The 18,301-nt window shown below is 43.1% G+C and overlaps 1 protein-coding gene across 2 annotated transcripts in view; it reads right to left on the bottom strand.

Moving 5' to 3' along the window:
- CSRP1 (cysteine and glycine rich protein 1) overlaps positions 1-18,301 on the bottom strand; it is an 85,778-nt gene that overhangs the window by 29,948 nt on the left and 37,529 nt on the right. For both annotated transcript variants that reach the window (XM_069633631.1, XM_069633630.1), the window contains exon 2: positions 612-724. In XM_069633631.1, coding sequence (XP_069489732.1) covers positions 612-723 — 112 coding nt within the window. In that variant the 5' untranslated portion in view covers position 724. The remainder of the gene's footprint in view (positions 1-611; positions 725-18,301) is intronic.

Raw genomic sequence — 18,301 nt, 5'->3', positions numbered from 1 at the left:
GGAAGCAAGACAAAGCAGAGCAACACAGGTTCAAATCCTGCTCCGCGCTTGTGACTGGTACCCGGTGCATAACAGGTTATAAAAGATTCATTACCTCTGAACCTACGGATTCTCCAAAGGGAAAAAAACAACAAAAAAGTAGGTGTGCGAGGGGGGCTTTCGACATTAACGTCAATGCATTGTTTGATGTCGGTGGAAGATTTCCTGGGCAAGAGGCCCATCTACAAGGAGGGTGACACTTTCCAAGTGTGGGTGAGCCGACAGGCGTCATTCAGGGCATTATGGGAATGCTGGAATATTCCCATGCAACCAATCAGACTAGCATTCCCAGCAACAATGATTATTTGAATAAAGCCCAGGATTGGAATGAAAAAAAAAAAATGAAATGACGCAGATTTAAGACCAGCGAGCTGCAAAGCAGGGCAAGATTTTAAACTGTCATCTTAAATATCTATCAATTCTACTTAGAAGTTTGATATTTTATTCATGAAATTCTGTTGCTGAAGGTAGTGCTGCGGTTACTAGTAGTATCCCACCTCCCTTAAAACCAATCGTGACAGAAGTACGGGCCAACTATGATTTGCAAAGTACTTGCTCGGCTGAGTACTCACAGCACAGGAAGCAGGACTTGTGAAAGCTGTTCCCCTCGCACTGCATTTCCTCCGCAAAGTACACCGTCTTCTGGCAGACGCCGCATTTCTTGCCTCCGCCCCAGTTTGGCATTCTATGCAAAAGAAAACAGTGTTATTATGATGGGGAGAACAAAACAGCATAAAACAAAACCATTATCCAAGGCCCCATTTTTAAGGCACCGCTTTTCAAGGCTTTGTCATTTTTAGTTTGGGCTATTAATTAGGTGGTGCTTAAGCGCCACCTATATGGCAAAATAAGTGCATTGCAGAACAGGCAGGGGAGCAGTGAAATGCGAGGATGGACAGACAGCCTGTGGGTGTTTGGTTATTTACCCACCCATTGACGGCCCATGGCCATGCAAATACCTATGGCGATTCCCGCCCATTGCCTGCCCGCCTTAAACACATCCTCCTGGGATCCGTGAGCTTGATCTCTCAAGCAGCAGCATCACACTTTAGCCTGCCAGTGTTTTTCTAAGCAGTCTGCTTAGGAATAATGGCTTAATTGCATCTATAAATTGCTACTGGTGCACCAAAAAAGTCTTAACCAAGTGTGCCTTCAGTCACTTGATTTATAGTTTCATGCACTGAAATCCTGTGAAAAAGAAGCAACGACAAAGCCAACCATCTTGGCTTGAGGGATTAGATAAACATTTGCCAGGTAGTGACATCATATGCCCAAGTAATCGCTCCATTTTCCAACTGTTGAGATCTTATGGTCAGGTAGTACCATTATGTTAGGAATTAGCAAACACCTAACACATGCCTACTCAAAAGCCCGAACTGTTGGCTTTGCCAATGCTTGTTCCACTCATGTGTTACTAGCTCCTTATAGAACGCTAGCTTCTCAGCAGATGGTAATAACAAAATATGCAAATGTATGCATTATGATGAAATTATCAAGTCCCCTTTTTGCTTTTCACAATTTGCAATACATCAGGAAATGTCCTAGCGAGCCTCCTTAGAAATATTACCGTCAGGAGTATGATCCGACAGTAATGTAGCGATAGGCTGCTAGAATCACCTTGGTGCCGGGAGCACATTTTACTCCTTAAAGATACATCATTGTGAAAGTTCAAAAACAGAAAGAAAAACATCCTTTCCTTATTTGAGTGACAGATATGCAGATGGGATAGAAGCAGTGCATAAAACTGCTACCGGCACAGAGGTAAATTTAGAGCAAAAGCATAGACATAGCTCAATCACCCCTCTGCTTTTTGCAGTTGGACACAGAGTGAGGAAAAAGTCCCATCTGAGCTTATGCCTGATTAGCACATATTCTGGTGTTTTGAGAATTGTGCCAGACATATTTTAAGAATCGGGCACATAGAGTTTAAAAATCACTTACATAACAAGGGCCCATTCCACATGGTTAGTCACTAGGCATGCCTCCAGATAAGTCTACAAATCCCAAGAATCTTGACCACTAAACTGGCTAGGGATGATGGGATTCGAAGTCACAGATAATCGTGCAGGACAGTGGTCCTCACCCAAACGTTGGAGTCCTTTTACATGTGGATTAGCCATAATTCCTTCTCTGGATGAGCACCTCATCCTCCTGCGCACCCAGGATCTCAGCGGCGACACGAAGCAGCTTTAAGGCTTTGCTCCCATATCCAGACCCTCTGGGGGGAAAATGTCACTGTTGCAATGCCCTTCTCACAGCATCTTGTGCGAGACTCTGACATACACAGACTAAACCATTTCCATCTACCAGGATTAGAGAAAGACCCTCCTCCCTCCCTCGCATAGGTTCTAGGTTAAAATGGCATGCTGTTCACAGCTATAAACCCTCGTCAAACAAGCTTGAAGGGGAGATAAACATTTATGGATTCTCAGAGACAAAACATTAATTTCTCGCTACAGCAAAAGACGGTCCTTCAACCCTCACACAGCATGTGGTGCAAGGCAACTCACAGTTTACAAGTTTGTGTTCTCTATCATGGGAGATTAACTTCTAGACTACCATTTCACCTCCTCATTCTTAAGGAATGAAAGAAGAGGAACACACATTTAAGAGCTTCAGTTCCGTTACATTTTGGAGCCTTGGGTATGTGGCATCGTACACTTGGCAAAATGTTCAGACAAACTCCCATTTCGGAATATTGAGCATTCTTGACAAATCGAATGTTACCAGTTGTTAGATATATTTGGATTATGTTATTATTTGGGTCACAAAATAAGGGAGCACCCTGCTCTCAAGTCCCCCTAATATGCAGTCCCACCCCACAATTCAACCTACCTGCATGAACCTCCCTATTTCTTACACATATTAATTAATTCCATGATCAATTTTGTATATATCTTAAATTATGAATAACGTCGGGCATTCTAGTTATACTTTACCACGTGTCAATCTGTAACAAAATCCTTGATATTGCAAAAAGGTCTTCAAGGAGGAGTCCACAAATGTTGCTTTCACCAATAAGACCAGCAAATTATAGAATCTGAGCATTGTTGAATGTCTCCCGTACCATGTGGCTCTGATGCTGTTCACTGCAAACATGTGTGTGCAGTTTTAAAAAAAAGCATACCATAGCTTGCATTAGAATTCTGCAGGTTTTGGGTTAGAGGAGTGATGTTTTAAATTTAGAATGCACAGATTATTTTGACTCAACCACCCAAAGTGAGGAAATGGTTTTCAAATTGTAACGAACAAATACCCCTCCCTGCATGGGATTTCTATTCACACTATTTTTATGGGAATTTAAAGGACTCCTTTAAACTTGCTCTCTCCAATTCCTTATTGAATAGCTAAGGCCTTTACAGAATACACATTAGCAAACCTATTTTCATTAGGCTCTACTATGGACGTCATCATATCCCATTCCAATGTTCACTATCTGTGAAAACACTTTGGGTACAATTTTATGAGATTATGTTGTTTACAGCGTGTACTAAATGCACTGATATGATATCTAGATCATTGTGTACACAACTCAAAGGTATTTTAAGTTGAATTGAAATCTCACAGAGAGATTCCACAAACATGTGAGTATGAGATTTCCCCAAAAGAAATGAAATGTATAAAAAAGCATATATAATTTATTTTTGAGAAATCTGCTACTCACTTTTGACTAGGCTTTAGAGATATAGAACCAAGAGAACCCCTCATATGTTGCATGGGGAGTCTCTGTCATCAACTGGTCCCATGTGGACATGAGTTATCCCCTGGAACAGGAATCATCCCTTCTGTGGCCCTTAAGTTGTTCTCTCTCTTCAATCCATCCAATAGGAAGAGGTGGTGGTCTTTCCTGCAGCGCTTCCCAGTATCCGAATGTTCTCCTCTGTGAAGCTACCACATTTTATATTTCCAAAATGCCAAGCTTATGTCATAATTATCCCACACTCTGTGATTGGCCAAGTTATTCCATTGGCTTACCTTATAGTTTGGCAATCCTATTAATTCATACTCACAATCTTCTTTGGAGGATTATAATTTCTACTCCTGTTATAAAGAAAATGGAGGGGGCAGAACTGCCTAACACTTTGCGCGCTAAACATATTTTTTCTAATATAATTTGGGTAGTGGCATCCAAACTCATTGAAAACACGAGAACTGTAAACAGTGCTTTAAGATGCACGCTTGCATATGCAACATGGCTATTTGCCATAATGCTTCATATAGTTAGGGATTTTTCAAATGTTCCCGATTACTAAAAATCATATCCAACGCAAATTGCGTTAAAATGAAGGAGACTCTTAGCACACTCTTCACAAAGGAGGAGTATGATAGCTCCTCCCTACCAGTGCTGAGTGTTCTAATTCAGGCAGATAGCTGGGATGAAAGCGAGGAATGGATAAAATACTCAGGAAGGCATGAGAAGAAAAGAGTGGAGGAGCTATGTGTACAATTGCATCACATTTATCGTGGGACTCCATTCTAGTCTACTGCAGCACCTGCAAACGCAGATAGCTAGAGAAAGGTATTCATCACACCACAGAGTACGTCTGGAATAAACTATTTGCATGGTAAGCCTGGGCATGTTGCAGTCATGCCCAAGAAACCCAGACAGCAACGCCCTTCTACTTACTCCCCTAGGCCTCCCGATAACATTTAATAGGAGGTATATGTCAGAAATCCTCACAGTTATCTGCTTCTGCACATGTCCTAATTAAACAAATCTAGTGGGTTTAGGGAGTGATGGATTCGAAATAGGATGAGGGGTTCTTTTGTTCTCACTGCATTAAAGCAACATACATGTTTGGGTTTCATGATGGAAACATCAATATGTCATGTTAAGTAAAATGAAAGTGTTTGAAGCTGCCAATAAAACAATAATTAAAAATAATCGATTTTAAAATAGGATGTTAAGTTCTACATCTATTTTCCTGAAAAGGTTAGAACATTTGTCTAACACTCCCTTGGAAGACTCACAAAGGTTGGGGCTACCTGGCTCCAAATTTCAAACCCAGGTCAACTTAAAGTCAGCACAGTATCAGGCTTAATCGAACATCAATTGTATTCAAACCAAAACAAAACCAGAATTACATGACAGCTTTTTCTACATATTATACTACAGGACATTATTTCAGACTACTATATTGTTATACGCTTTGTACAATAATCTGACAGTTGTTGGAGAAAGAAAACATTACATTAAAATACTTTAATAAAAGATGATTGCGTTCCTTCATTTGATGCACAGTAGGTAATGCACGAGTGTGCCATTCAGAAAACTCAGAACATTCAGAATGTTCTTTCTGTAACATAGTCTACATTCTCCGGGTTGCAGGGTTGTATTTTTGACAGATGTGTGCCTCTTTGCACGTTTAGAAATTAAGTTTCATTTTAAACCGATGCATTCTGCATCTCCTGTTTTCCAGGGACTTCAACTGGGGGTCGCCAGGGGTCACAACTGCATGTGTGTAAATGTGTGTGTGTGCATGAAAGGGTCTGTATATGTAAATTATGCAATGTGGGTGAGTGCATGATGTATAGGAAGCTGGGTGTGTGAGTGAATGGTGGATGGGTGCAGTGTAAATTAGCATGTGAATGGTGTGCTTGTGTTCAATACCTAGATGACTTAACAGTAATCTTCATTTTTCATAGTCCTACTCTTCCTCGTCCCAGTACCTGCCCATGAAGCACCTTGCCCCATACTTAATTACTCGGACAAGGGAGAGGGATGTGGAGGTAATGCTGCAGCAGGGGCTGATTTTGGGGTTGGAGGACAGTGGGAGGGAGAGGGGACATGTCAGGAGAGTGAGGCAAGAGGGAGTTGCGTGGTCACGTAATGAGCATCCATGATTAAGCAGGCATGATATGTGTTATTAGTGGCTAGACTTGCATTTTGGTACAGAGAGTCTAGTCAATGCTTAAGGTGCATGACATTCTACAGGGCATCTACAATACAGTAAGCATGATAGGTGTTAATTCCTGTCTAGACTGGCATTTCGGTTCAGCCAGTCTATTAATTTCTTACTGCATCATGGCATATTTTTCTGGGCATCTATAAAGAAGTAAGCATCATAAGTGTTGATAAGTGTCTAGACTAGCATTTTTATGCAGCTAGACTAGCCATGTCTTACTGTGGGTTGACATGTTGTACTGGGCATATCTGATAAAGCAATCATGATAAGTGTAATTACCTGGCTAGAGTGGAATTTGGGTGCAGCCAGTCCTTACTGTGGCACTGTATATTTTTCTGGGCAGCTATGATAAAGTATGCATGATACGTTTTATTACGTGGTTAGGTTGGTATTTCTTGCTACCAGACTAGGGATGTCTCCCTGTGGCATGGGTTTTTTACTGTGCATCATCAAGGCTACAGCAAACATGATAAGTGTTATTATGTGTCTGGCCTACATTGTGCAGCCAATTTTGGCATGCTTTCTTATGGTGGCATTGCATTTTTAATAGTAAAGTTGTAAAAAAGCTCAGCGAGTGGAGATCTAGCTGCTGCGATTTATGTGTGATCGGCAGGTCACAGGTTCGAACCCTGGCAAGGCCAACTCCTCCTTTCATTCTTCTGTGGTTAATAAATGAGTTCCAACTTTGGTTGGGGTGATAATTGTATGTAATTATGTGCTATGTACAGCACTTTGGCAAAAGCGCTATTTAAAATACAAATCATTAGCATTAATCATTAAATCATTAATGCTCTTGTGCATTGAAAGTGACTTGCATCTATTGGATTTTTGATTACTATTATCGCAGGAACTGGCAAAGTAGGGGGTCTACTTTTCATATAATGATACTACTCGACATGCAGCTATAATTGGCATAATCTGGAAGTAACCGGCCATACAATGCTGAAGTGGCATATCTATGGCAGTGCCGCAGCCTATTTTTGTGTTTGTATTTAGTTTATTAAACACATTATACATCACAACTCTTAGCTCATTATAAATGGCAATAAATGACTTCAGACAGAACATTCTAAAACAAACATTACAGATATGAATTCATGCAATACAATACCATATACTATATACCTATCAGAGCCTCCCTTTCTAACCCACAAGATTACATGTTCCTCCTATCCAATACATTACTCCCTTTTCTACTTCATTATTGTAGACTAATGAATAAAAACGTTTTACGCCAACTTTTTGTGCATCACTATAACAATGGTCATGGAGAGTATCCATACAAGAGTCTAGACCACATGACTTCACTGTTAAAATCCTCTAATATCTCTATGAACTTTGCCAACCACATTTTCCTCAGTCCTAGTGTTGCGCTACAGCCAATCAGCCATTGTTTCAGGATTTCTACCTCCCCTGGCGTTTTACAGAACCAACAATTTTTTTCTTGCCAAGGTATCCCTCTTATGGGACCCCACCTTTGTAGGGAGCCTAGAAAGTTAAGACGGAAAAAGGGAACGCTATTGCATCACTGGGAATCTCATCACAGAGGACAGTGGACCTCATTACATGTTTGCCAGTCCGGAAGCTACGGTACCGGTAAGCTTGCCCGTACCATAGTACCAGGACCGGCAAACTACGAGTTCTGCTCGCGGGTGCCATTACGGCCGCCTGGTCTGACCTGGCAGCAGTACCGGCACCCACGAGCAGAGCATCCGACCTCCACATTCCCATTAAGGCCTCTGGGGCTCAATGGGAATAAGGAGCATTTCATTCCGGTGCCCGTGACTGGGCAATTACAGAATCCAGCAGGGCCGTAATGACCTGGTAAATGCCCATTAGCGGGCGCTGGAAATTTTCACAAGTTTGTCTGCAGCCTGCCGGTTTTACCGCCAAGGCTACCACCAAACTTATAATGAGGCCCATTATCTCCATATATTTCCTCGTGTGCGTGCGTGGTTAGGTCGCTTTGTTGTTTATACAATGACATTCTCTGTATAGCTTTCACCATTTGACAATGTTCATGTTGTTGTACATATTGACCAAGCCTTCCATCCATGTTAGTTTGTCTGAGCCCATTTGAGCAAGAATCGGGTCACAACACCCTCCCAAAATTGCTCAATGCTTTGTCATGATGCTTAAAGATATTTTCAAAACTTCAAATAGAAAACCGAAGGTGGAACCAATATTGCCACAGCCTATGTTGTACTATTGGGTCTAATCCAATCATATCATGACACCTTCATGGCATATGAAGCCAGAACCCTTGTTTAAATGTGTTTACGTAACATTCTTTACTGTTTCAGTATGTATTCAGTATTTTAAAATGTTTATGTATTTTTTGAACACCTACAAGCCACTACCAGCAATGCCCCAGGGTTATAGAGGAACTGATGCCATCTAGGTCAAAGGTCAAGTCACATCACTTCCAGTGATGTTACTGCCGCTACCCCAGACATTTTGGTGAATTGACGTCCCTGCTGTTTTCCTTAACATTGGTACAAACAAAGTATTTGTGTGAAATCTACTCAAAGGCCCAATTTGTTATCTCTCAGATGCATTTTTATAGTGCTTCTCATACTTAAACTGAAACAGTCTCCATTGGTCTTTGGTTCTACCTACACTCAGCCATCTTTCGTCACACTGTTGGGTAAATACAGCCCAAGACCGATGAACTGCCCTGGCTACGTTGGGCCTACAAATGCAGAACTATGTTCTGTTAATTAGAAAACACATTGTGGACTGGCAGAGAAAAGGACAGCAGTTGATTGCAACTGCAAAACCATGAAATCGCTTGCTCATTTGCTAAAATACAGAGGCCATAGAAATACGTGCATTCTGCAGCTTTGAACAAGGAACATTGTAACTATTACACTACACTGCAGAAAATAATTCAAAGGCACGCTGTTAGCTGACAGGCAAAAAGGCAGCATTTCACTCGCAATTGCCAAATATCAAAAGGCAATTTTCAGAGAAAGAGAAATACAAACATTAAATGGGACCACTTTAATGAAGGTGGTGATTATTTATTTTTAACCTTTGGAAAAATACTGACCCAAGCAGCGCAGGGGAAATGAAAAGATGCCTTGTATTTACTGTGACATGTAAAGCATATTTAATGTATAAAAATGCAGAATTTAAAAGCATCATGTCTTTTGGTGTTCCTAGGTATTGAGCTAAAACCTGGATTTAGCAACAGAATATCTTTACCCATGCCCTGCACACCTCCACCCTCCCCCATCGTTATCAGAATCAGAGAATGTCTTTGTAGCTCACAGAGCCGGAAAAGCTTCTGCTGTCCTAAGGTTTTATTGAGGTGAACAGATGGCCCTGTTAAAACAAAATGTCCAGTTAATGGAGGTGGAATTTGAATAATTCCCCAAAATTCAAGTACATTTGTGGTCCCTTCCTCAGCCGACCGACAGATGACCACCACATGATGACAGGAGGAGGAGCGTACCTCACTGCTCTCAAAGAAAAGGACCAAAAGGGGCATTAGCCGTGGGAGAAATAATTTTAATGGATTAATTGCAGGTAGAATAAACAAAGAAGCAGATGACCCCACCACGTGTCAAGTTTCAAGAAAGAGAATGTAATGTGCAATTGAAGTAGAAATATGCATATATGCCTAGAGATTGCCATAGGTTTACATGGAGGATTGTACTTTTTCCATTATCTTTGCAACTGTGACACTTACAAACATGGGACAAATATAATTGAAACCCCATGAATATGGCCATCTAATTAGGCCATTCCCCTAAATATTCAACCTTGGGAACTAAAGTTAAAAGCAGAAATGGGATGATAGCTTTCCAGAAAATGTCATGAAGCAGAGATTCAGGGAGATGATAGCTTACTAAATCAGATAACTGTGTAGAAAATGTTGTCCTGATAACATGTATACATTGTGTGTAATTCACAAAGAACTGTCATTCAAACCTTCAAAAATATATATTGTTTGTTTTCATAAATAAGGAGAGAAATTTGACACATTGTAGTTTTTAAGTGCAAAACTGAAATTTGTGGAAATGTATTTCCAAGTGGGTGGACTGGTCCCTCCCAGAATCTGAGCTTAGTAACTGAAGGGACCAAACAAAGAAAAGGGGCTACACCTGGTTTAAGGGGATGGACAATGGTTACCCAATTCCAATTGAGAGCCAATTAGCTGCCATCTCATAATTTAGACATTTTTATGTAGTGTTAAAAGATTCATAGGGTTGGGAAAAGTATGGGAAGAGAAATTCAAGTATAGATGGGAAGGAAAGGGGCATTCTTTGTAATGTGAGGTACTAGACCTCCCTGCTATCCTGGCTCCCCTTCCCTAATTGGGGTTATTGGGTTGGCTCTCTGGTGTTTTATTGCAAAAATGAATTGTGAAGATTAACATTTTGTACCAAATTGTAAAGGTTTGTTTCTCTTGTATTTAGATTGCAAACCAAACACAATAAAAAAAAGATTCATAAGAGACACACACCGAAACTAGGGGAGAGCTGTCACATATGAGTGGGACTACTGACAAATTGCTGGAGAACCACGATTGCCAAGGAGGTGGAAAACCAGGGACAGACTGAAGCTGGGACCCATACACTGAGAGGCAAATCAAAGGGGATTGATGCTGGAGGTATCCATGACAACCTCGAGAGGCCATCTGACCAGATACCTGTGCATTCCCCATCAGGTGATTTCCTGAGTATGAAACCCAGAGATATATTATGTAAGTAAACCTGTCCAAACAAACCAAGTATTGTGGGGGATCTGCTTGATGTAATAATTTCCCTTATTGATAGGGTGGGCAGGCTAAGTAGATCCTTAGTATTTTTACTGAATAATAATTACATAATTTCTCTATAATTAACTGACACAGAATGATTTTTTTGAAAATCAAAATCAACAACATTGCTCCCATGGATAAAAATATAGTCCATTAGAGTAATTGGGGATTTCCTATTTTCTTTTTTCAACCCCCAAATAACACTAAAGGGAGGGGAGTACAAAAACAAATTTCCCAAATGCTCCTTATTCCCAAGAGCCCGTCTTAAAGCAGAGGGGTTCCAAATCATAACTGAATATCTGGGTTTGTGGCATAGGGAAAGTGTCTTCTCAAAGTTAAACAGGGTGAACCACTGATTTAAAAAGCACATCTCTACAGAAAGTGAGTAAGTGACTCCTGATAGAAGAGAGATTATTTATTGCATAGGGGCCAAGGAACAAGGGATATACATATATATAGATATAGTGTTAGTTATTAAAGGTCTGCTGTGCTTCAATACTGTCAGATCGCTGCTTGTGTGAAATTGCTTTTGCAAATAGAAATGTGTTGCATGTTATTTAAAATAAACCCCATGTAAAGTATATTGGGAGGTTACATTGTTTTGTCATGTCCAGGGGGCTGCACAATTCTATATATTTAAGAGTATTTGTGAGTGACCCAGCTATCTGAAGTATTCTATAGACCTGCGTTTCTATGTAGCCAGGGTGGAAATAACAAAAACAGGAAAACTGTTCATGTTCTTGGGTTAGAGAGTCTGGTCTGTGTTATCCTAAAACAACAGATTTTTACAATTTGTGTAAAAAGTGCATTTTTAGGATAGAAAAGCATTATGGCAACGGAGTGAGATGACGTGACCAGTCATTTTTTACAAATATTATTGTTCCTATTTATTAATAGAAATATATTCCTCCTCCACACGGGACTGATTCTTGGCTTCTCTATGGCACAGGGGCGAGGGCTGATTGTGGTGTAATATGGTTCATAGACAGGGCTAGAGGGAATTCTACTACAGGTATATCAGTGTGGCACTTTTGATTGGGAAGGGAAATAATTCCCTGCATTAATTGTTGCCCCATAAATACTGCCCACAACACTTAAAGAACAACACAGTTTTTAGTTGTTTAGCATTAGTTTTCTTTAGAGAAATAGTCTCATGTTCCTTTCAGGTTTACACAGTACTTTGGGGAAAGTATTTGGGTGATTTGGGTTAAATATATCTATATATATATATATGAATAGCGCAGGTATTGATTGTTTTTTAGATCGGTCTTGCTTGGCAGGCGGTTGCAATGGGCTTGAAATGATGGAAGAGGAAGAAAAAGAAAAATAACCTTGAGTTGAGGGAGTAGTACAGAATTAGAAATAGGATTTCGCTTCCGGAGAGGCAGGAAGGCCATCTTTGTGTTACTTCAACTGATTCCACTACACCCCAGTCACCACTTTGCAGAACTAGCATGCAGGTGATATTTCTTGTCAGTGCAAGGAGACAAACCATCACAGACCAGAGTGTTAGACAGGAAGGAGTTCACAATCAGTGGCTGTAAATCAGTGTGCCACCATTTAGTGGCTATGATAAGTTCTTGTTACCTGCCAAGTTATCAATGAGAAATGTTAAAATTCTTTGTAGTTAACAGATGGCATTCAACACCTGTAATTGGGATTGCCTTTTATGTGGCCATGCCAACTACTGGTTGATTGTGGCATTGAGAACAACACATTGGGTAATAGAACACCCTGTCGGCTATGAACCTTTCAGAGAACATTGAATCTCGTCAGGAGTATCATCATCTAGGATCTGCCAGACAAACAGAACTCACCCTTCTGATCTCGTAGGATGGGTTCAAGCTCCTTTATTTACTACCTGTGAGACCCACTGGGACATAACACAGAGAGCTGTATTCGGCTGGAATTGCAGTTCTTGGTGGCAATTCACCAAACCTTATGCAGTTCACACCCTTAAAATAGAATGCCACCGAGTCAATTTAGTCACTTTTCTAGGAGATAAACCATCTATGGTGACATATTCTGTGGCCTAGATGTAACACAATTAGACTGGGACTAGGATAAAGAAGAGAGGGGTGGGGAGCGAGATAAAGAAGGGGGGCAGAGTGAGAAAGGGGCAGAGAGAGACCGACGAGGGGCATAGAGAGAAGGCAGAGAGAGGAGCACAGAGAGAGGGCAGAGAGGGGGCAGAGAAAGAGAGAGGGGGAGAGCAGAGAGAGAGGGCAAGGAGAGAAAGGGGGCAGAGAGAGAAAGGGGGTAGAAAGAGACGGGGCAGAGCGAGAGAGAGAGAGGCAGAGAGGGGGCAGAGAGAGAGAGGGGATGCAGAGAGAGAGAGCGGCAGAGAGAGGGGCAGAGAGAGGGGGCAGAGAGAGAAAGAGAGGGGCATAGAAAGATGGGGCAGAGAGAGGGGGCAGTGAGAGAGAGAGGGGTCAGAGAGAGAGGTAGGGGGAGGGAGAGGAGAGGGGGGCAGAGAGAGAAACATAGATAGAGAGGGACAGAGAGAGAGGGGGCATAGAGGGGACAGAGAGGGGGTGCAGAGAGAGAGGGGGACAGAGAGAGGGGGAAGATAGAGAGGGGGCAGAGAGAGAGGCAGAGAGAGATAGAGAGGGGCATAAAGCGAGAGGGAGAGAGAGAGAGAGAGAGAGGCAGAGAGAGAGAATGAGAGGGGGCAGAGAGAGAGAAGGGGGCAGAGAGAGAGGGCAGAGCGAGAGAGAGGGGACAGAACGAGAGAGAGGGGGCAGAGAGAGAGGGTGCAGAGAGAGGGGGGCATAGAGAGAGGGGGGCATAGAGAGAGAGGGGCAGAGAGGGAGAGGGGCAGAGAGGGGGTGAGCAGAGGGAGAGGAAGAGAGAGAGGGGCAGAAAGAGAAAGAGAAGGGACAGAGAGAGAGAGAGAGAGAGAGAGAGAGAGAGAAAGGGGGCAGAGAGAGGGGGCACAGAGCGAGAGAGAGGGGGCCGTGCGAGAGAGAGAGGGGAAGAGAGAGTGAGGGGGCAGAAAGAGGTGGCAGAAAAAGAGAGGAGGGCAGAGAGAGAGGGGCACAGAGAGAGAGAGAGAGGCAGAGAGAGAGAGAGAGGGTGACAGAGAGAGGGGCAGAGGGATAGAAGGGCAGAGAGAGGGGGCACATAGAGGGGGCAGAGAGAAGGGAGGGGCAGATAGAGAGAGGGAGGGGGACAGAGAGGGAAACGGAGAGAGGAGGGCAGAGGTGGGGGCTGAGAGAGAGAGCGGGGTGCAGAGAGCAAGAGAGGGGCAGAGAGAGAGAGGGGTGCAGAGAGAGGGGGCAGAGAGAGAGGGGGGCAGACAGAGGGTGACAGATGGGCAGAGAGAGAGAGAGAGAGGAGGGCAGAGAGAGACGAAAACAGAGAGAGAGAGTGGGGGCAGAGAGAGAGAGGAGGACAGAGAGAGAGAAAGAGAGAGAGAGAAAGAGAGAGAGGAGGGCAGCGAGAGGAGGGCAGAGAGAGGGAGAGAGGGGGCATATAGAAAGGGGGCTCAGAGAGAAGTGGGGAAGAGAGAGGTTGGGCAGAGAGAGAGGTAGGGCAGAGAGAGATGGTGCAGACAAAGCAAGAGAGTCAGGCAGCGAGGCAGTGAGAGAAAGTGAGGTGGGAGGGATTGATGGTAAAGAAGGGAGGGACCCAGGTGTGTGGAAATGTAAAAGAAAAGAAGTGAATGGGCTTATGGACAAGATGAGCGAGAGGAATTTAGGAACGAGCAAGGTAGTGTGCTTGAATAAGCAAACTGGAGAACAGAAAATCAAACTACTAAATGGAACAGACATTAGGGAGATACAAATAGAAAGAACAAACTGTTTTAGTGTATGATCACAGTGTTTTCTTTGCTTACCTTAGCTGACAAATTGTGTAATATTTAGCCAGCTCCATGTGTGCGGCCACTCGGCGGTGAGCCCTGAACACACGGCAGTAGCTGGAAACCTTGCAAAGTTCTACAAATATGCGAGCAACCATATTTCACGGGCCAGATGGGAGCTTGCTTAAAATATGTTTTTCTTTGGTGATGGCGTTCCTATAGATCAGAATTAACACATGGGTGCTCCACAAATGAGTAGATGAGAAACGTTATATACTTTTAGGACTGCGTAAGATTCGGCGATGAGCACAAGAATGCAAAAGGTAAAAAAAAAACACCACTTAATCCTTTGGGAGATAGATGTAAATTAGGTCTGCTGGAGCCTGCTAAAAAAGGATTAAAACCAATCTGAAATGGAGGCTCGATGGAGTCAAACCACATGGATGTATATCTGAAAATGATCTAATTCATTACAAATCTCCATGTGAGCATATCGAACAAAAAGAGTACTTGCAGGATCCACCAACGAGTACTTGCAGGATCCACCAACGAGTACTGGTAGGATCCACCAACGAGTACTGGTAGGATCCACCAGGATCAACCATTTGACATCTTTTCTTCCATTACTTAGTTTATTTTAATTAAAATGGTTTTCACAGCTATTTATTTAATTCCATTCCGATACAAAGCCTTTACTCAGATACAATCTGCGTGCCTCTGCATCCTACTTAGAAATGCCTTCCGCCAAACAGCAATCTCCTTCAGTGACTAATAACTCTTTCCTAGATACCAAGTTTATTGCATGATGGACATCCTCAAAACTTGATGCGTTTGGCTCAAAGACCTTTGAGGTGCACCCCTGGTCTATGCCAAGATTCGTAACCCAAAAAGTGTTGGGTGGAAGGTTTTGAATTCATCTGAATCACAACCAAGACATGGGTCCCGAGCCTGCTGGGCTTAGAAACCCAAGCTACTCCTCACTGATGACAGCCAATGAGGCCAAAACATGTCCGGGGATGCTTGTGATCTTGTGCAGAAGGAATGTGACCCAGCAGTTTGGGCTGGACAGCCCCTTTGGTGGTGGGACCAAGCCTGATTTGCATATGGGCTCTCCCGTTTCTGTAATGGCTTTGCAGGTGAAGAACAATGGTCTGGAAGGTTGCCCAGAGCTATGCCAGAGGTTAGGATTAATTCCAAACCTTCCAGCCATCATATCTCTTGTTTTGCTAGGTCAAGATCCAACCATTACGTAAATATCCAGGGACTCAAGGACTTAATGTTGGCCATGTGCCACTGGATTTGCCCGCCAGCTAGTGTAAGCAACAGGTGTTCTCATAACTACAGATGTGGGCGCTTTTATCGCAGCATTGAAGTCAGTATGTTTTCTCCACAAAAGCCCTGTACCATTGTTTGCACAACCGACAGATGCAAACAGCATATTGTTTGCACAACCCACGGATGCAAACAGTATCATAAGGCGGACACACACATCCACGGGGACCTACACGCGCACCCATACACACATTAGGCAAGACTTCTGCAGACTGAACATAATGACCTAAGCGCTGGCACTTGCAGATCACCCCATTCACATCCACTGGACAGCTGCAGCACATTGGCAGGGAAGTGTGGGAAAAGAGATCTGCTCCAAGTGACTCTCGCGCTCCAGGAAGGAGGCGTAATGTTGGATTATTCACTGGTCATTGGAGCACAGTGCGTGGACTGCATCACGGCATACTACACGGATGGCAAGGATTTCTTCTGTGTTGGTAACTGAGGTAGTGTAAGCATTGTTCAAAATGGGATAGGTTTTCAGGCGATCAAGTTACTTGCTGATGACATGCAATGAATAGGGATGATGGGAGTCTGATTTTGGGGGCCAACCTTGGTGATCAGGTTAGTTGGTTGTGCATGGCACTCTATGTAGGTTCTTAAACAATGGATTTGAAATATTTGCTTGACCTGTTGCTCGTAGGTTATACTAGCCCACATATGAGGTAAGCAGCACAGCGTCCTTGGGCGTTGGGTTGCCATATTGGCTGGAAGGCCTTTGTAGGCCTTATTTTCTGTTATCGGTGTGAGAGAGGACACCACTGACAAGCTTCTGGGAATTCACTGAAGGAGCATCAAGAGAGTATCATGGTGCCTCAGGAGGGTTAGGTGGGGGGTGGCATCCTTCTGATATTATTTACCTTTGTGGCAAAGGGCTGCTCACCTGGAATGCCACTTCACAGGTCCTGGACCTTCTAACATTGTGTAGGGACTACAGCAGGAACAGTAAAACATGGTGGGGCGAGCAAACTCACTCCAAAGAGCTGGAAGTGTTAGGTGGATTGAGATAAGAGCCAGATCAGCCAATGTTGGACAAAGTAGAGGGAATGTAAGTTTTTGAAGGGGGTGTCCGGCTGTAGCCGAGGTGCAGATGTGAAGCAGTGCAAAATTCATGGCCGTCAGAAATACCCTCATAAAAGTCTGTAAATAATTATCTAATTAATCGTATTACAGGCTGGCGGTGACATCACTACTGACCTGTAACGTCACTACTGTAAACATATTCGGTGGATTGTGATGGCACTGTGCCCGCTGCCCAAGGCAGCACAGAATAGAATTAAAGATGTCACTGCGGCACTTAAAGTTGCGACAATCTTTTAAAAAATCTGCCTTCCAAATGGCCTCTGTGATACTTTACTATGTTACCCCAAAACATGAAAGAGCACTGTATATAAGATTTTGCCTAGGTATTTTACCAACAGCCTCACTGAAACCTGGCTGGCAGAATCGGGTTTCGCCGATGTGCCCTCTGTGCAACAGCGTTAAACAGGATTTAAAACATTTTTTATTGCTATGCCCAGTTACATTGCCACTGAGGAGGCGTTTCATCAGACTTCTTTTTCGCAACCGAGGTTGCAGAACTATAGAGGAGGCCATGAAGACTTGTTTAAATTCAACTGATACCCCTGCTGTATATGCTATCTGTGAATTTCTTAGATGGGCATGGTGCTTTGGTGTGGTTTTTGCACCGGTTCTCAACTTTAATAAAAAAAGATTACCTCCCTAGAGAGCATACAGGGGTGTCAATTGCTAAATACTCCAATGTTGAGGGCATTACTTGCTGGGTAAGGGCATGGGTGTAATTTTAGGGGGGACGGGGTTGTTTGTCCCCTCCAACTTTCAGGGCACACCATTTTGTCCCCATTCATTTGGCTGGGGCACCTTTTCTTCAGATATCATGTCCCCCCCCAACATTTTCAGCAAAGGTACTCCACTGGGTAAGGGTGCCCAGGACCACATCAACTCTGGCTTTGAGCCATTCCCTGACAGGTAATGCCCACCACGTCAAGATGTATTGCTTACATATTGGTTGCATTCTGAAAATGCTGTCTGGCTTAGGAAGAGTCTAGAATGGAAATCATGCAACAATTAGCAGAATTCTAAAACTTCTCTCATACATGAAGGGCGCATTGCAGCCCAGCCTGATTATATACCCAGCGCAGGTATTTTCTTGTTAATAGCCACAGACCCAAGCATCTCAGGGGAACAGAAAGTGACTCTCAAGCCACCCGCCTTTGCATTGTGTGGATTCGGGCAGAGAAACAGGTTATGAAGCTTTTATACTGCAGCACAAAATCACCACCATGTTAGTCTTAAGCGCAAAACCTTCTCTGGAAGTTGGTATATTCTGCCAAAACCAGGTTTATCCAGAGAAAGAGGTAATGTAATGTGGTCATACATAGTTCCTTTCTGCCAATAATTTTGGCACATGGCTCTTTAAGCAAGTAATGCAGG

The sequence above is a fragment of the Ambystoma mexicanum genome, chromosome 13 (assembly GCF_040938575.1).
Source record: "Ambystoma mexicanum isolate Mex_15411 chromosome 13, UKY_AmexF1_1, whole genome shotgun sequence".
NCBI classification, from domain to species: Eukaryota; Metazoa; Chordata; class Amphibia; order Caudata; family Ambystomatidae; genus Ambystoma; species Ambystoma mexicanum.
This window is presented reverse-complemented; position numbering and strand designations above follow the sequence as displayed.